Here is a 20,760-nt window from a genome sequence, read left to right on the forward strand (position 1 = left end):
GAAAATATATCGTAGTCAACAAAATATCTCACAGGCGCTATTATATTTTAAAATTTCCTTAACTACACCAAGTGGCCGTTTTCAAAGATCTTTTTACTTTTAAACCAATCAGTAAATATATTTTGAGAAATAATAACTTTTTAAATGAATCTTTTTGTCAAACAAACTTTAATCAATTTTGTATTACTTAATGAGCGCCACACTTGTGGAATAAAACTGTTTTGACGAATTTCAATTTTGAAGTACCTATTAATTTTTGCTTTTTTAAAAATAAACTAAAAAACCTCATTCTTTCATTATATAATTTATTGAGTTATTATTAGAAGTAAAAGTTGAAAATATATTTTGGTCTACTTTTTTATTGTTTATATGTCTACGTTTATAGAAGTTTGTTTCTGCTTATTTTATTTATTGTTCTTATCCAGGGGTGAAACAGGGGTGAAACAGGGGTGTGGAGTCGTAAAAAAAAAGTACCAACTCCGTCTCCAGTCGTTAAAAACTTCCGAGTACGAATCCGACTCCAAAGCAAAATTTTTGAAAAACTCTTTGAATTCTTTAAAAAATATTACGCGATAATTAAAAGTTTTTGTTTTTCTCTAATATATGAAAAATTCACGACTCCGACAGCCCTGGTTCTATGTAATTTATATGTTGGTTTACGCCTATATGAAATTCTGATGAGAAGATCCTCTTGATCTTTCTTCAGATACGTAGATTATTTACTTTGCAGTTTTGTAAAAGTTTATTAATATTTTGTTTATCTTATCCTTGTTAAATGCTTGTTTAAAGTTCTGACAACAAGATCCTCGTGATCTTCTTTTAAATACCTTGTTTATATTTGTTATATTTCTTATCATTGTAAGTTTATATTATTATTTTTATTATTGGTTATATAAAGCTGTATAATGACTAACAAATGTAAACATGAACAAACAATAAATGGAATTAAATTTAATTCATAAAAGTACTGTATGCAACAATAGTTAGGGTGTATGACACAAATTCCAAATGATGTAAAAACCAGCGAATAAAAAGATATTCCTTGTTTGCAGAGGTTGCTAAGCAATTCTTTTTCTTTTGGTGTATATAACCTTGAGGATATTTTAGGGCATACTTAAATAATACGTATATTTACGTATGCAACGTAAGAATACGTTTATGTATACAAAATATTTTGAACTTGCCTCCTCTTATTGTGAAGAGTACTTTTTTGAGAATACCTTTTTAAGCAGCTACGTTTTAAATCTAGCCCATCCACCTCTTGCCCTTTCCCCTTTTTCTAGTAGCTAATAAGTTTGTTACAAATTATAAAAATCTTTTTTTAATCTGAGTACTTACTTTTATCTGCGCTTATATTCGGTTTATACAAATGTTTCTCTACCTTCCATATGGTTCTTAACTACTATATGAAGCGCCCCAAGCAGCGTGATAACATATTTTTAAATAATAATAATAACAAAAAAATCAAAATAAAATGAAAAATGTATCGACTTTTAATGCCTATTTCTCTTTATTTATTCTGCTTCCCGTTAAGATTTTACTAAAGCAAAAACTTTTTAAAGTTATTTCTATATATTTAAAATTTTAACACAAAACTCAACCAAATATATGACATATTAAAACCAATTTATTATGCTTTTTAAGTAATTAGTTTGATTTTGGGAAGCTTCAATGCTGTCGAAAATACTTCAATGTTGTCAAGAATACTTTAATATTGTCAAAAATACTTCAATGCTGTCAAAAATTTGAAAAATTTACAATTGGGTAATTTATAAACCAATTACTTATCAGACGTTAAAAAGTTTCAAAACACTGAAAACGAGTTTTAAAATATTTTAGCTCATTAGATTTTATTTTACAGCGGTTGTTTGTTTCTCCAACCCTCCCATATACCCCTCTCCGTAATGAAATAATAAGCAATATTTTAATCACAAGTTTAAGGATTTCAAACAAATTAAACTTTCATTCTTTTAAAACAGTTATTTCTTTTGAGTTTTCTTTCAAACAGAAACGTATATTTTCGTTTCCTTATAAGTTTTCTTTCAAACAAATCATGATTCGTATAAAACAATTATCATCACGATACAATTGTGTACCTAACAATCGATCTCGAATAACCAGCTAAAAAAATAATTTGCAAATTTAGGTCGCACATGGAATTCTTTTTTTTAAAATGGCGACACTATTATGCAACTTTTTGATAGCAGATCGTTTTAAACTCAACGACGCCTCCTCACCAGCCAATAAATCTGCAACAATCTATAGTAAGAAGATCGTTAATTAATGTTAAAAATAGAAAAGTTTAAATAGTGTAGTAAAATAAGTAAAAAATATATACGCAAAAAATACGTGAAAAAAACTTTAGTAAAAAATTTTGAGTGACAGTAAGTAAAGAAATCATAAAGTAAAAAAGTGAAATAATGATAATAAAACAAGTAGTATATAAATAAAAATAATTTTAATGTTAAATTTATTATAGAGATAATTTATAAATGTTACTTAAAACTAATTATAAATGTAATATCATTATTCTTTAACAAAAACCTTTGAAGCTGATTTTAGATTAGGAACCACATTGTCGTTTGCAGCTGTAGGAATAGAGTGTCTTTTTTTAGCAGCTTCTGTAGCCATTTTCAAAGTGTCGAGAAATCTTTGGAGATCCATACCTTTGTTGTTTTTAATGATGTCAGAAAACGACCTTCTCCACATACGTAAACTCTCCTTATCCTGAATCTCAATTTGATGTTGAACATCTTTTATCCATTTTGCGGTACCTTTCCATAGAAAAAAATCAAACTGACAACATTAGACAAAAAGTCTTTTAAAAAAACTCTAAACTTTATATTATTAATTCAATTTTATTATCTTAAAGGGTTTATAATTTATTTTTTACATTATATAAATATATATGTTTTTTAATCTAACTTTATAAATTTTACAATATATTTTCATATTACAATATATATTTTACCTATAAAATTTTAACTTGGTATTTATATTTTAATATACTTTAACCAATAAAAAAAAATAGACAAAAATTTGTTACCGTTCTTAACTTTGTATATGTAAAACATGGCATCTTCTTGCCTCTTAAGGCTAATATTTTCCCGAGCACCTGTAATATTAGAAACTTTCTATGTTCAGAATACTTTAACATATTTTTTTAAAATTATAAAGTTTTCAATTATCAAAAAATTTAGATGTCAAATCTTTTAAATCTTATAAAAACTTAGATGTTGATATAAATAAAATTTAGATAAAGTTATATTATTGTGTCTTTATATATAACGTTATATAAAAATTGTTACTATTACTTTAACTAACTTTTTTTGTTCATTTTTATAAAACTTCTTTTTTTAAATAAATCTTTTTTTTTAAACTTCTTTCGTAAAACAGATTTTTCTCTCTATTTATTGAGATCTTTTAAACAAATGTTATAAAGTGTTTTTAAGTAAAAATTTATTTAATTTTAAAATAATTTACATAATCTTTGTATTGTAATTTATCTTCTATAAAGGTCATTTAGATTTGATTTGATTGATTTTTTATTACATACTCAAGTTTTATTTCTTATAAATTAATTTCTTGCAGCGTACTTACTAACATTAACAATTAGGACTTTCTCACAGCATGTCTAACAACAGTAAAGAAGCTTTCTCACAGAATGTATATCAACATTTTGGCAGGTGTTTTCTCATTGCCTTATTTACAACATATCTACTATCAGAAGCAAAGATGTCTCACCTTAAGACCAACAGTCTTGCTTGACTTAGTATAGTATATTCATTAATAACATTTACATACTGAATATATTTATATGTTGTTCTCAATAAATTGTTAACAAAGTGAAATTGAAAACTTGTAAAAAATGAACAAGAATATGTACTTTGTACATATTTTTGTATACTTAAGAATGTTATGCTACCACATGTTTAAGACAAAATACCTCAAGGAAGGATATTTCAGCAGGACAATGACCCAAAGCACACTTCAACCCTTGTGAAAAACTTTTTCAAAACCAAAGAAATTCGATTAATCGAATAGCCTTAGCAAAGTCCTGACCTTAATTCTATTGAATGTCTATGTAAGCTCATTGATCGATAAATTTCAGGTCGAAAACCAACAAGTAAACATGATTTATTGAATACTTTGAAACAAGAATGAGGAAAAATCAAAATTGTTGTGATTAGCTGGTGGACTCAATGCCTTGTCACTCTCAAGCAGTAATCAATGCTAAGGACTTCCCAACAAAGTACTAAAGCAATTTACTTTAAAATAAAGCATTTTCAATTTTGAAAATGTTTAAAAAAAATCTAATTTAAGTTTTTTTATTTCTGTCCGGATAATTTTGCCCGCGCATAATTTAATTAAATGAACTTTTAAGATAAGATTGCTTAAATTTAGTAAAAATTCATTTGTTTTTAGATTTGTAATCGTTTTTTGACATTTCAGTGAAAATTTGAAAGAAATTGGACTTTTCATTCAAAAGTTATCTCAAGTTATGCTCTTGTCCGGTTACTTTTGCACACTACTGTATATATATATATATATATATATATATATATATATATATATATATATATATATATATATATATATATATATATATATATACATATGCGTATATATATATATATATATATATATATATATATATATATATATATATATATATACGTATACACACACACACACACACACACACACACACACACACACACACACACACACACACACACACACACATATATATGTATGTATTTTTTTGTTTCATTGTAAATCTCTTTGCCGTAAAGAGTAGTGATAAAATCTTTAAAATCATTTCTTGTTATACGATATGTTTATAAATATATAAATTGATTTTAATACAAAAAGCAGGGTATAACTATTTTTTATATATATTTTGATAGAAAACAAAACATCAGAGTTATATTTACTTCACCTCCCAATTTAAATAACATACTATGCAGCAACAGAACAAAACTACCACCGAACTCGAATCCGGGTGTTTACGAGCTTAATTGCTCATGCGAAAGTATATATATTGGTGAGATCAAAAAGAATATCATTTCAAGAAGTGTGGAACACCAAAGAGCCTGTAAAAATCAAAAATGGTCGAGTTTTGGAGCCACGAAACATTCAAGAACATGCCATAGTACTTTTGATTGGCTGAATCCTAAAACCTTGGCAGTCATTCCAGAATACAGGATAAGAAAAGTTAGAGAATCCCTGGATATAAATAAAGCAAGAATTTGCCATGAGATAGGTATTGGGCAAACTGTTCTAAATAGAGATGATGGGGATAATGTGAAAACAAAAACTTAGAGACCAATTTTGACAAAAATTTAACTGATGTCACTATTATATTATTTGATTGGTTTGTATATTTTACACTTTTTAATGTCTTCTTTTTTAAACGATTGGTTTTATGTTATTTTGTAACGTTTTTTTCATTACCTGATGACGCTGACCACAATAGGTCAACAAAATATCAAAATATATTTAAAAAATAATTATATGCTGCCTTTTTTATTAAAATCAATTTATATATTTATATATATGTATGTATATATATAACATTTTTATAACATAAAAACAAATTATTAAATGTAAAAAAATAAAGAAAAAAAAAGTTTTACAAAAAAATAAGTTTTTTATAAAAAGCTTACAGTTTGCTATTATTTCTTCTTCAGCAAGTTTAGTTCGAAAAAGAATTTTCTTTGCCTCAGATGAAAATTGCTTTTTCTCTTCTTTCAACTTGCTGAGCAACAAACTGACAGCATCTGATACAACTGCATAATTTGAAATCAACCCTTTTGTTTGACTGCATTTGTTTGGATCATCTTGGTCTTCCAACATATCAGTATCTATATGACAGAGGATTTAATTTTTTATGTTCTTACAAATTATGAATAATTAGCACAAACTAAAAATATTATTAACAAAAATATTGTATTTTTTAGTTCCATAATTATTATCTTAACTATCTTTTTTATAGCAAAAAATATATAAATGAAAAAAAATAACCTTTTTTTTATAAATCAACTAGCCTTTTTTTCATATTTTAAACTTTTTTGCGTGTTTATTTTAATAATTTAACATATTTTAATATACGTGTAATTTTTTTTACGTTTTATATTTTCATTTATCTACGTTGAATATTTATATATTTGTGAATCTAAAAAAAAAACACTCTTTGTGTAGACACCAATAAGAGCATCATGATAATCATTTATTTTTAACAGGGTATGATTGAAACACCGAGGTATGATTGAAACAGCAGGGTATGATTGAAATAGCGAGGTTTGATGAAAACAACAAGGTATGATTGAAACAGCAAAGTATGATTGAAACAGCAAGGTATGTTTGAAACAACAAGGTATGATTGAAACAGTAAAGTACGATTGAAACAGCAAATATAATTTAGACAGTAAAGCATGATTGAAACAGCAAGATATAAATGAAACACTAAGGCATGATTGAAGAAGCAAGGAATAATTGAAACAGAAAGGTATGATTAAAACATTAAGGTATGATTGAAACAACAAAGTAGGATTGAAGCAGAAAGGTATGACTGAAACAGCAAGGTTTAATTGAAACAGCAAGGTATGGAAAAAAACAACAAGATATGATTGAAACAACAAGGTATGAGTTATGATACAAACATTTTTATGTTACAAGCTAAAACAAGTAACAGGTGTTTAAGGTAAAACCAAAACAAACATGGGTTAAAAAATATTGTTTAGAACTTAAATAATACTTCATAAAATTTATTAGTATCAACAGGAGAATGAGCAAAATTAGAAAAAAATTTTACCCAATGGTGGAACATCTTCTTTTGAAGAATGATTGTTAGAGTAAACAGTAGAATCATGATCTTCCTCTAGTATCTGTGTAAAAGGAGAATCATCTTGTGAAAAAGCCCATGCAGAATCACTTTCAAAAACCTCAAGTGTAACATCATCACGAACCACAACTCTTGGTGAACAACTATACAGCTGATGATAAATATATTTTTCATTTGGCGTACTTTGAAGAGCTGAAAATCTTTTGTCCTTTGGTTGAATAAAAAAAAATTCATGGAAATTTTTAAACAACAATCTATCAATTAATATAAAAAAGTTAATACAACAATATAACAAAAATGCACCAACAAACAAATTAAAAAATTAATATAAAATATAACATAATAACATACAAAATAATATAATAAAAAGCATCAACAAACAAACTAAAACAGCTAAAAATGCTGTACAAACAAACAAAAAAATAGACAACATAAAAAAATGTAATATACTACAATTTATAGCTCGGTTTCCAATAGCTGTAAAAATGTTGTGCAACACTTGTACAACAACTTTGGATGAGGAAACATTTTGCAGCAAGTCTCACATTATACAACAAAGTTTATGTTATAAGAAAAAAGAAAATTTTATCAACAATTGTTAAACAACAAAATCACACAACTGTTATATTACATTTCTACATGTATTGGAAACCACACATATTAACAAGTATTTCAAAGAACCACTAATTCTGATTTGTGTTTATATTTGTGTTGACTGCACTAAAAAAAGAATCTTTAAGTTGCATCTCTTTTTTTCATCGAAAAAAGTCAAAATCAGTATCGTCATGATCACCTGTTACTGGTAACATCCAGTACAACTTCTTAAAGTACCCTTGGGGCTTTTGGTTGAGTAAAGGTTTAAGATGGTATCTCATTAAATAGTGTCATCTTAAATGACTCTATTTAACTTTTCTTTTTTTTTAATTTAACCATATCAATAAAAAATTACATCGAAAAGATTGTTAAACAAGTAATAATGATGATAAGTAATAATTATAGTAGTAATACAAAATAATAACAACAATAATAAAGTATCAATAATATTAAAAATAATTATAATACAATATAAATTGTATGTACATATCATAGATAATAATTAAATATAATAATAACATAAAATGTAGCAACAATAACACAATAATGAATAAATATAATATAGATAAATAACAAATAAAGCAAAAACCAAACCACTTGTTCGTTAAAGAAGTTATATATCAAAGACAACTACAGTACAGAGAGAAATTATAAAGAAATTCACTCCAACAGTATATTTTTAAATTGAATTCTGTTGAGTAGTAAATAATCCATAACAAGGGGATATTTTTTTTAGGTTTTTTTATTAATACAAGAATACACTGGTTCCATTGGGAAGTACATTGTTGTTTTATGGAAAACTAACCATATTTAATTGTGTTGAAAAAAGAAGGGTATAGCTTACTATTTTTTGTATTCCTGGTGTGATGAATATGGATTTTATTTGTTTTAATAAAAAAATTTAAAAAAGAGTTTGGTAGCTTATTTTAAAGAAAGTCAAACACAAAAAGACAATTGTAAAACTTTACAAGATCATGGAGTTTTAGAAAATTTTTAGAATGCTATTAAGTAAAACATTACTTTTTTGACCCCAAAGAATACGACAATAGCAAATGTGAGAAGAGAATAAATAAGAATAAATCATTCAAAGAGTTTGGGTACGAACATGGTAACGAATTAGAGAAAGCATACTGTTAGCTTGTGTAAGTTTTTTTTTAAGATGATACAGTTGAATATACCAAGATAGGTTTTCATCAAGATAAACTCCAAGATACTTAATATATTTTGACGGAAAAAGTTTTTTTCTGTTAATTTTAATATTATCAATAGTTTTTTGAGGGGAATGAAAAATAATGTATTCCATTTTATTGACATTCAATGAAATACGATTACTATTTAACCAGTTACATAAGCGATGAAGATCTTTATTAACTTTTTTACAAAGTGTCGTAAGTGATTTGTTGATATATATAAGATTGGTATCATCAGCATAATGATGTACAATAGAATTTTTTAATGAACAAGATAAATCATTTATATATAATAAAAACAATAACGGTCCAAGAATGGAACATTGTGGAACACCATATTTAATAACTTTATGTGTGGATTCAAATCCATTAATTGAAACTAACTGAGCGCAATTCCAAATATATAAAGAAAACCAATGATTAGCAATATCAGGTATTCTGTAGTAGTTTAACTTTTGTTGTGATCAACCATATCAAAAGCTTTTTGAAGATCTATGAATACACCAAAAGCACAGGAACCACTGTCAATTGCACCACAAATCATTTCAATAATGCGAATTAGAGCATGAGAAGTAGAGTGATTTGAGTGAAACCCAAACTGCCAAATATGAAAACAAGCAGAATTATTCAGTTGAAAAATTATAAAAGTTGAAAATACAAGAATACATAAGTTTTTCTAAAAGTTTGCTGACATATGATAATAATGAAATTGGTCTGTAGTTATTAGATTCAAGTTTTGAATCTTTTTTATGAATTGGGATAACAGATGCAGTTTTTAAGATATCAGGGAACACACTGGTGATGAATGACAGATTAAAAGATATCAGGAGAGATATAGTTTGCAAGAGTTTTAAAAATAGGTATTGGAATGCTTTTAGGTCTTGCAGCGTTGCTGTCATTAAGAGAATGAATAATAGATAATACTTTGTTTTTGTCTGTAGGTTATATAAATAATGATTTAAGATTAGGACTTTTAAGATATTTATTAAAGTCAGTATTGGATGAGTGAATCTTTCCTGTAATTCTTTCGGAACTGAAATAAAGAATGAACTAAAAGATTCCAAAATTTTAATGGGGTCGTATATCATGGAGTTGTTAGAAGATAAGCAGGAAGGATATGAGTTAACTCTTGAACTTATGTTTAAAAGATTCCTAATACCATCTCATGTAGATTTCAAATTTTTGGCATTATCAGAGAAGAACTTAGAGTAATGTAATTCTTTTTTACTACGATTTTTTACTACGACGGGTAAGAGTAACAAGTAAGTTTCTATGTTTTATAAGATTTTTCTAGATTGAGTTTGTTATTAGGATTCTTTGTTTTAAGAAATTTGTCAAATATTATATTTTGTATTTTAATTAATCTCAAGATTCCTCGTGTTATCCAAGGTTTGAGACCCCTTGATAAGCAGCGATTGCTGATTTCTTTTAATGGTGCATGTTTATCTAAAAGAGAATTGAAACTTGTGAAAAACTCTTGAAATGACTTTAGCCTTACCTTCGTCGACATGGATTACATTAGCTAATTTTTGAGAAATCACTACATAATTCCTCACAATTTTTTTTTTTAAAATCTGACAAAAAAATCCAGCTTATATGAGGATTAATTTTGGTTCTATAAAATGGATGTATTAAAAATTGAGATAAATGATCTGATACCATAGAAGTAAAATTACTGGCAAAAATATTTGTAGAAGTTGCATTAGAAAATATGTTATCAATTAGAGTTTTGGAGCGTTTGTGATTCTTGTTGGTAATGAAATAAAGAGAAGAAAGTTATTTAAAGCAGTGGTGTCTAAAAATTACAGAATTATCTGAGTTTGCTAATAAAAGATCGACATTCAAATCACCCATTAAAAAAGTAGTTAAGTTTTTTTCCATAGATAGCTTTTCAAAAAGTGAAAATATATTAAACTCTGAAACGCCCATATTAGGATGGCAATAAATACAAACAATAATGATGTTTGATTTTTTAGGAAAGGTGATTTCCACAAACACAGATTCTAAAAATTTTGGTTTAAGCATATTAAGATCGTTTTGAGGTTTGTAAATTAACGTATTAGATATATATTAAGTAAAGCTCCTCCAAAATAAAATTTTGTTGGAGTGTGCTCATAAACATAAACAGTAAGATTTAATGGGATAGTTGGTAGGATGTCATTTTTTAGTTTAGTTTCAGTTATGCTAATTATACAGAATTTATGGTTAATAAGATATAAAAGTTAGTTTAATTTGTTAAAACTTTTAATTAGAGTAGCAGTTTAATTTGTTAAAACTTTTAATTAGAGAGAATTTAAATGAAAAAGAAAAAAATTATTTTTGTCAATGTTGGCAGAGTTGAAACATTCTATCAGAGTTGTTACGACATAATATGTCTGGCAGATCTGTCGACATATTTTCTGCCGACATAAAATATGTCAGACATATTTTCTATCGACATATTTTGACATATTTTTATGTCTGAATTATTTTTGGCTGACATTAAATATGTCAGACATTTTCTGTCGACATATTTTGACATAATTTTATGTCTGAATTATTTTCTGCTGATATAAAATATGTTAGACATATTTTCTGTTGACATATTTTGACATAATTTTATGTCTGAATTATTTTCTGCTGACATAAAATATGTCAGACATATTTTCTATCAACATATTTTGACATATTTTTATGTCTGAATTATTTTCTGCTGACATAAAATATGTAAGATATATTTTCTATGGACATATTTTGACATAATTTTATATCTGAATTATTTGCTGTTTGATATTCTTGAAGAAAAAATCAAACAAATCTAACAAATTTATTGCGCATTTCAACTTAATTTACAGAGTTAAGTAAAAATAGTTTAACAAATTTGTTGCTTTTTTGTAATCAATTATAATTGAAGGTCAACAAAAAAAATTTCACATTTTGCATTTCACATTTTGATTTTAAATATGCAACTCATTTTTTACCATCATGTCAAGTTGTGAAGATATTTGGGTTCAGATCTTTAATATTTGGGGTAAAGTCCCTAATATTGTCAAAAAAGAAGTTGTTCAAAAGTATGTTAACTTGGGTCTCAAAAAAAGCATATTTTAGAAGATAGTATAGAGATTTTAGAAAACATAAAAATTTGAAAAAATGCTAAAGACTCTTAAAAAAATGTCAACAAAATGTTTTTAAGCAATAATACACAAATTACTTATTTTTATTACAAACGAATAACATCTTTAAAATCTCTATGAAAATACGCTTCTTTTGAGACTCAGGTTGACATACTTTTGAACAACTTTTTTTTTTGACAATATTAGGGACTTTACCCCAAATTCTAAAGATTTGAACCCAAATATCTTTACAACTTGACATGATGGTAAAAAATGAGTTGCATATTTGAAATCAAAATAAGAAATCCTACATAAAAAACAAATTGTTTTCTTGGCACCAGAAAAAAATTTTGTTTTTGTTGACCTGTGTTATGCTTCATAAAACTTTTATTTTAAATCCTATAAGCAAATATCTTTTGTTTTATAAAGGTCTTTTTCTGCCCTTTTTAGCGATGTATCATTTGATAGTATTGACAAAGTATTTTTAGCGATGTATCATTTGAGAGTATCGACTAGTATTGATGCATCATTTGATAGTATTTGATGGTATTGATTAGTATGGATTAGTATTGGCGATTTCCCTTATTAGAATGTAAAAACCATCTCAAACTGAGTTTTTATTACTGAAAATGGTTTTTATTAATATGACTAAACTTAAAATTATTCTCTTGATTAAAATAATATTAAAAAAAAAACATTTTTAGTTATTTTTAACTAATAGTTGATTCATTCAACAAATTATTCTCCATTTTTGACTTTAAATCGTAAGGAAAACGAAAAAAATAATTATTCCAATATATATTTCACTCAAAACATTTTATGCAAGTTTATGGCAGTTAATTATGCAGTTATAATGCAATTGTCCATTATTTTATTGTTAAATAAATCATAACTATTATAACTAAAAGTATATTATTCATAATTAGTTATAAATTATTACCGGTTAGTCTTCTTAATATGAATTTAATGAGCTGAATATAACTTTTGTGAAATATTTCAAATTCTTCAGCTTAAATGAATTTAATTTGGCACAAATTTTTTGAAATTCTGTGAACCGTTTTTTTCATAGAATCTTTTGAATTCAATTTTTCATAATGAAATCTTTTTCAGGATCAACTAATAATTAAAAATAACTGAAAAAGTTTTTTTTTTATTATTATTTTAATCGAAGAAATAATTTTAAGTTTAGTCATACTAATAAAAACCACTTTCAGTAATAAAAACTCAGCTTGAGATGGTTTATACATTCTAATAAGGGAAAGCGCCAATACTAATCAATACTAATCAATACTATCAAATACTATCAAATGATGCCTCAATACTAGTCAATATTAGTCAATACTATCAAACGTCAATATTAGTCAATACTATCAATGTCAATATTAGTCATAATCAATAAATAAGTCATAATCAATAAGAAAAGTCAATAAATGCCAATATAAGTCAATACTATCAAATGATACATCGCTAAAAAGGGCAGAAAAAGACCTTTATGAAACAACTGATGTTTGCTTATAGGGTTTAAAGTAAAAGTTTTATGAAGCATAATTGATTGCAAAAAAGCAACAAATTTGTTAAACTATTTTCACTTAACTCTGTAAATTAAGTTGAAATGCGCAATAAATTTGTTAGATTGATTTTTTCTTCAAGAATATCAAACAGCAAATAATTCAGATATATAATTATGTCAAAATATGTCGATAGAAAATATGTCTGACATATTTTATGTCAGCAGAAAATAATTCAGACATAAAATTATGTCAAAATATGTCGACAGAAAATATGTCTGACATATTTTATGTCAGCAGAAGATAATTCAGACATAAAATTATGTCAAAATATGTCGACAGAAAATATGTCTGACATATTTTATGTCAGCAGAAAATAATTTAGACATAAAATTATGTCAAAATATGTCGATAGAAAATGTCTGACATATTTTATGTCAGCAGAAAATTATTCAGATATATTTACTTTATTTACTTTTTGTAAAGAATAGAAAAAAAAAAAAAAACTACTTAATTTACTACTTTATACCTACTTCTTTGCTACTTCTTAACTACTATATCTCTACTTTTAAGTCTATTACATATATAACATTTATGTTTATTACATATATAACATTGATGTATATTACATTTATGTCTATTACTTATATAATTTATATGTATTAGTGTAGAAAAATTTTTTTTTTTTTAAATTGCACATTACAACCATTCTTATTCATGTACTATAAAAAATTGAACATTACTTGAAAAATGATTGTTAAAAAATTTTAAGATAATAATTCTGTCTGTTTAAGGATCTTGCAAAACATCTTCAAATGCTTTAAATCATCTCAAATCTTTACCAAATTTTCATTTTAGTATCATGGATAAAAATAGGAGGTTCCAATGTTATGGATTACCCTTGAACATATGACTATTTTAATATAAAGTTTAGGAAAAATGAATGTATTAGCCAGGTGAGTTAACAAGGATATAGATTTTATGGCTGTTTTTTTTTAATTAGGAAAATAATTTAGTGTTAGTTAAATTGTTTTTAATGTTTTGGATAAAGGGTTAATTTAAACAAAAATAAAATAAAAAGTCCCCTAAAATTAAGGAAAAGGGCCTCTACATTTGAAAAGTCCCTCATTACATACAGATAGAAATGGTAAACAGACTGTAAAGAGGCTGGTTAAAACACTGTATAATGATGATAGTTTTCTAAAACTGAATAAGTATCCATTGTGCTTGAACAAATAGTTAAAATAATTTATGTGACTAGACTTTCTAGGCTAGTTTTGATGGGTTAGTATCAATGGATTGCCATCAATACTAGCCATTTTTTATACTGACATAATAAAATTAAACACAAAATATAAGCAAAAAAAAAACAAGAGAGACCTTCAAGAAGTCATTAAAATATAAAATCGCCATTTGTTTGTAGTTAAGATTGAGATTTCATAAAAATAATAAAAACATTATATTTAAATAATAAATTTTGAGAAAAATCGTTTTTATTGAAGTTTATAAATAAGTTATTTAGACTTTCATACAAGATGTTGTCAACTATTTTTAATCTGCTTTATTTAGCATCTTTAAACACGCATTTAGAGGAGTTGAAAATATTTTCATTAAAAGAGTTATGATTTATTCTATTATTAATTGAAATAAGAACTTGTTTTTAGATTTGAGGGCTGCAATTTTTCTTAAAAACCTTATAAAAAACCTAATTATTACCCTTTTGAATCGAGAATACTTAACAAAAAATCTAAAATAATTTCTAAATGTAGCAATCAAATTAAGTTCCTTTTAAAAAATGGAATGAACAAACTAAATCATCTAAAATTTGAAGAATTCTTTTTACAACTAATTCTTTGAAATAATATATCTATTGTAACTTATTATTAACTAAAATAACTACAGCTATTATATAACAGACAATTCTTAAATTCCTGTGAAATATTTTTTCTATAATTTGAATTTTTTAATATTTAAAAATTCTTCCTAATGGATCTACAGAAAGAGAAACAGTCTGTAAAAGAAAGGATTTGATTAGTGCCTTTACTAATTTATATATTTATGTTTTTATATATATATATATATATATATATATATATATATATATATATATATACATATACATATACATATATATATATATATATATATATATATATATATATATATATATATATATATATATATATATATATATATATATATATATATATATATATATATATAAACAATAGCATATACTTTTATGATGCATAACTTTTTTAATCAACTTCTACATTCCTTAAGTAACTTTTTAAACAACTTTTAAAATGAGTATATTTTAATTAGGTATCAAGTACCTGTTATAAAAAAGCTATTAAAAAAAAGTTTTTTTTTTTTAAATGGAAAATAAACATTAATAAAAAAATATAACTTTTTATTTTTTTACTTTTTTATTTTTAAAACATTTTCATATTATCGTCTATAAGAAAATGACTTTTATTAAATAAATTTTATTATAAACTTTTTGCATAAATTGAAATTAAGTTTGTGTTTTATATGAAATTTAAATGAATTAAATAAACTTATTGTGTCTAAATGCTGTTAGTGATTAGAAAAATTTAAACCTCATGCAAAAATTAAAAGCTTGCGCAAAAACTACACTCTCTTTTATATATTGTTTTTATATAATGTTATATATATATATATATATATATATTTATATATATATATATATATACATATATATATATATATAACATATAATATATATATATATATAACATATTATATATATATATAAAATATCAAAAACTATATATATATATATATATATATATATATATATATATATATATATATATATATATATATATATATATATATATATATATATATATAATATAAAATATTACAAAAACTTAATTTACTAGGAACTAAAAAAAATAATTTTATGCACCATATTTGTTGTGACTTTTTTATCAGATACCATATGAGATATTCTGGAATCATTTTTGGGTAATTTACTTTGAACAACTTCTTTATCTAAATGATTATCTTCATCTTCCTCATTTGAAAAATCAACTTTTTCATCATGTTCTATTTCGTGTTCTTTAGATTCTGTTTCCTAAAAAATCATGGTTTCAATATAAATCATGTTCAAAAAAAAAAAAAAAATGACATTTTGTTAAGATAACTTCTTTTTTTAAAATTAATATTCAAATAAAAAACAACAATGGAATTCATTTAAATAATAAAAGTAAAAAGAGTATATAGTTTCTTCTAATATTTATATTTAAGTAAGTAAATACAAGCAAATAAAGTGAACTTTACCTTAACATAGTTTTCTAAGTTATCCTTAATTTTTCTGACCTCATAAATGTATTGGCGAGCTTTTGCAATTCTCTCTTTTATAGAAGTGAGTCCAGGAAAAAGTTGCTCCGCAATAGACCTTGCAATATTTTTAACGTAATTTCCATCCATGCACACAGGAGTTTCCAACTTAACACGCTTTACATCTCCAATTTTGACATCAATATTTAAATCAAAGCATCCCTGCAGTATAAATGTATGCACACATACTATAGTATATGTAATAAAATATACTACATCATACATAACATATACTACACCATACATAACATATACTATACTATATATAAAATATACATCATACATAGCATATACTATACTATATATAAAATATACTATATCATATAACATACTATATCATGTATAACAAACAAATTCAAATTTTTCTAATCAGTTAAAAAGTAAAAAAACAAAACAAAACATCAACATTAAAAAAAAAAAATGTAAAAACCTGTTCAGCTTGTTCTAGAGTTGTGTTGAAACAAATATCATGGATTAGTATCAAATGTTTTTTAGTGAATTTAGCCACAGCATACATAGCTTGTCTACCTGCAGATGCAGCCTTTTCTATTTCCATGCTAGCTCTTTTTGTTGATTTCATCAGTCGTTTAGATTTTTCTACTAATTCCTCAGCATAACTTAGTGCTTTTTTTGTTCTTGTAATAGAATCTAACAAAATCTAAACGAATTATATTTAAAAAAAAACATCATCCGTTTGTATAACAAAAGTTTAACATAATCCAAACATTAAAAAAATTAACTTTTTTTTCTGATTATTTATCTTATTTCTTTTCTATTTATTAATAAATGTCAAAAAAAGTGTATTAATGTTTCAATAACAGAAATTTGCAGAACACAATAGAACTATGGGCACATAGTTCTTTTGTATTCTTATATATATATATATATATATATATATATATATATATATATATATATATATATATATATATATATATATATATATATATATATGTTGTTACATCTGATGATTGCTATTGCGTGAAACTTTTAGTTATGTATTTGAAATATATATTAATAATTATTTAGTTTTCACTATATATACTATATATATATATATATATATATATATATATATATATATATATATATATATATATATATATATATATATATATATATATACAGTATTGGACAAAACATTTGCAACCAACATCGAACAATACTAAAAAGTGTTCCTAATTTTACATGTCTTAAAAACGAAGCAAACTATACTACAGTTCAGGAGTCTGGAGTCATAGCATGCCATGACATGACCAATCAGCTGACAGAAGACAGCACACAGGCAGAATTTCGTTAACAAGTGTCATTTTGCAGCGGACAAAACAAGTGCAACTTTTTTGGTTTGTTTCATTTTCTTAAGTCTGGTCCGTGTCAACGTCACGGAAGTTTTTTAATAATTAAAGGAAGTATCCAGAAGTTTCCAGAAAACGCCTCAATTTACATTACTGCCATAAGACCGTGAAGCATTGTGGAGGCAATGTAATGGTCTGGGGGTGTTTTTCTGCTAACGGTCTAGGTCCAATACATCGAAACGATGGAATAATGGACCTAGAAAAAAGAAAATTTTTATGATGTTATGTTACCTCATGCTGAATGGAATATGCCAATAAAATGGGTTTTTCAGCAAGACAACGATCCGAAACACACTGCAAAAGTAGTCAAGCAGTGGTTTCAAGACAACCACCTATCGGTGATGGATTGGCCGCCTCAATCTCGGGATCTCAACCCTATCGAGAACCTGTGGGAGATCGTCAACTGCAGAATTATTTGTGAAGGTGTTTGTAATAAGGATCAACTGTTTGAACAAATCCAAAAGGCCTAGGCAGCGATTCCACAAAGTTTCATTGATCACCTGATCAAATCTATGCCTTGAAGATGCAAGGCTGTGATCGACAACAAAGGATTCGCCACGAAATATTGATAGCAAAATACAGCTTGGTCAACATTTTGTCGAGTTGCATTTTGTTTTGTCCAAAAGGAAATCAACTTTTTTTAATACTTTTGATTAATTTATTAATTTTCGTGTAATATTTATAATTCAAATAATGAACTTTGTGATGAATAAAACTTGAAGAACTGTCTCTAAACAGTTATATAGTTATTTCTCTAAATTGAAAAAATGCAGCACTTTTATATAAAGAAACTAAATTAGCATTATTTGGTTGCACTCGTTTTGTCCGATACTGTATATATATGTATATATATATATATATATATATATATATATATATATATATATATATATATATATATATATATATATATATATACATATATATATTAGTAGAAAATCACTTAACAAAAATTTTTTCCATTTTACACTGTGTTTCATCAATAAAGATTCATCAGAAATCTGATGAACATTTATTGATAATCTGTTCTTTTAAGAACATTGAGCACTCTATTGTGTAGAATACATCTTAAAGTTGTTTAAATATATATACATAATATATATATATATATATATATATAAATATATATATATATATATATATATTTTTATATATATATATATATTTATTTATATATATATATAAATTTAAATATATATATATATATATATATATATATATATATATATATATTTATATATATATATATATATATATGTATATATATATATATATATATATATATGTATATATGTATATATATATATATATATATATATATATATATATATATATATATATATATATATATATATATATATATATATATATATATACATATATATATATACAGTAGCGTCCAAAAGTAATTGTACAAACGCCTTTTTGGTTATATTTTTTCATCGAGTTAACATTTTTAAATGAAATTTTGCTTAAGCACATTAAATTGTACGACAACTATGAAAAAGAAAACAAAAATCCAAATTTGGGAGTAATTAATCAAACTTTTAATAAAAGAATGCAAATGATTGACTCAAAAGTAATTGGACAAACTAAATATGTCGTTTAAAAAAAAAACTTTCTCAACAAAGGATAAATATTAGGCATTTTTTATAAAGATATCTGTTAAATAATATATATAATGTTACATAGTTTTATATTCTGTTACATAAGGTATATAATCTGTGCATAATGCTAGTATTTCGTGGGAAAACCTTTTGCCACAACGACAGCATTACATCTATGTGGCATTGAAACAACCAAATTAATTAAAACATCAATTGCTATTTCTTCCCAAGTGCGCTTAATCAACTCAAATAAATAAAGCTGATTAGATGGTTTCCGAACACTCATTTTTCTCTCAATATGTTCCCAAAGATGTTCGATTGGGTTCAGGTCCGGAGATTGTGACGGCCATTCCAAAATACGAACTTTCTTTTGAGTTGAAAATTCCGAGACTAGCTTGGAGGTGTGTTTTGGATCGTTGTGGTGTTGGTCTCCACAAGTCCAACCACACAAAATTTTGTCTTTTGCATGTGGCAGCATTATATCTTTGATTATTCCTTTATACATGTTTTGGTCTTTAATGCCTTGAACTCGATAGATTGGACCTACTCAATCATGGCTGAGACCAAACCATTACTGAACCACCACCATGCTTTACTGTAGGAACTTGGTACTTAACATCATTTCAAAGACCTATTGGACGTCGATAGACTTGGTAGCTGCCACCTCTATTTATCTGCTACCGCCAATTTAGTTTATATCCAACTACCGCCGGTTTTTTATTAATAGCCACTAACTTATTCAAAATGCAGCCGCCGCTAAAATATAGCTGAAATGGTCAGTTTTTATTTTTTAAAACCATAATGTTACGCTCAATCCTTTTTTTTTCCTCTGATTTTTATGAATTTTGTTGTGCTTTCTTCATTTTTGCGCTTATTTTTCGTTTGACCATGGCAATATAATAATTTTTACTTCCATGGTTTGACTCGGTCTGAAACTGTCAAAAACAGCCAAATTATCATGTTTGTTAGATCCAGCAGTTAAATCCATCTTTCCAAATAATGATGCAAATGATATATTCTTAGAGACTTTATCAAGTTTTACAGAAAGTTCAAATTCAAATTCAGCATTTAACAATGCAGTTGATAAAAATGACAATAAACTACTAAAAGATGGTAAGCTAAATAATATAAAATAAGATGGTAAGCTAAATAAATAAAAGTTATGATGTAAATAAAATAAAAATGTTAAATAATAAAA

General features: G+C 25.3%; 1 protein-coding gene across 3 annotated transcripts in view; it reads right to left on the minus strand.

Moving 5' to 3' along the window:
• Positions 1–1,553: 1,553 nt before the first annotated feature.
• Positions 1,554–20,760, minus strand: part of LOC101234357 (uncharacterized) — a 90,839-nt gene continuing 71,632 nt past the window's right edge. For all 3 annotated transcript variants that reach the window (XM_065798210.1, XM_065798209.1, XM_065798211.1), the window contains 8 exons: positions 17,031–17,258; positions 16,541–16,762; positions 16,167–16,334; positions 6,818–7,055; positions 5,670–5,867; positions 3,047–3,115; positions 2,545–2,774; positions 1,554–2,259 (listed from right to left, as the gene is read on the minus strand). In XM_065798210.1, coding sequence (XP_065654282.1) covers positions 2,143–2,259; positions 2,545–2,774; positions 3,047–3,115; positions 5,670–5,867; positions 6,818–7,055; positions 16,167–16,334; positions 16,541–16,762; positions 17,031–17,258 — 1,470 coding nt within the window. In that variant the 3' untranslated portion in view covers positions 1,554–2,142. The remainder of the gene's footprint in view (positions 2,260–2,544; positions 2,775–3,046; positions 3,116–5,669; positions 5,868–6,817; positions 7,056–16,166; positions 16,335–16,540; positions 16,763–17,030; positions 17,259–20,760) is intronic.

The sequence above is a fragment of the Hydra vulgaris genome, chromosome 05 (genome assembly GCF_038396675.1).
Source record: "Hydra vulgaris chromosome 05, alternate assembly HydraT2T_AEP".
In the NCBI taxonomy this organism is placed as follows: domain Eukaryota; kingdom Metazoa; phylum Cnidaria; class Hydrozoa; order Anthoathecata; family Hydridae; genus Hydra; species Hydra vulgaris.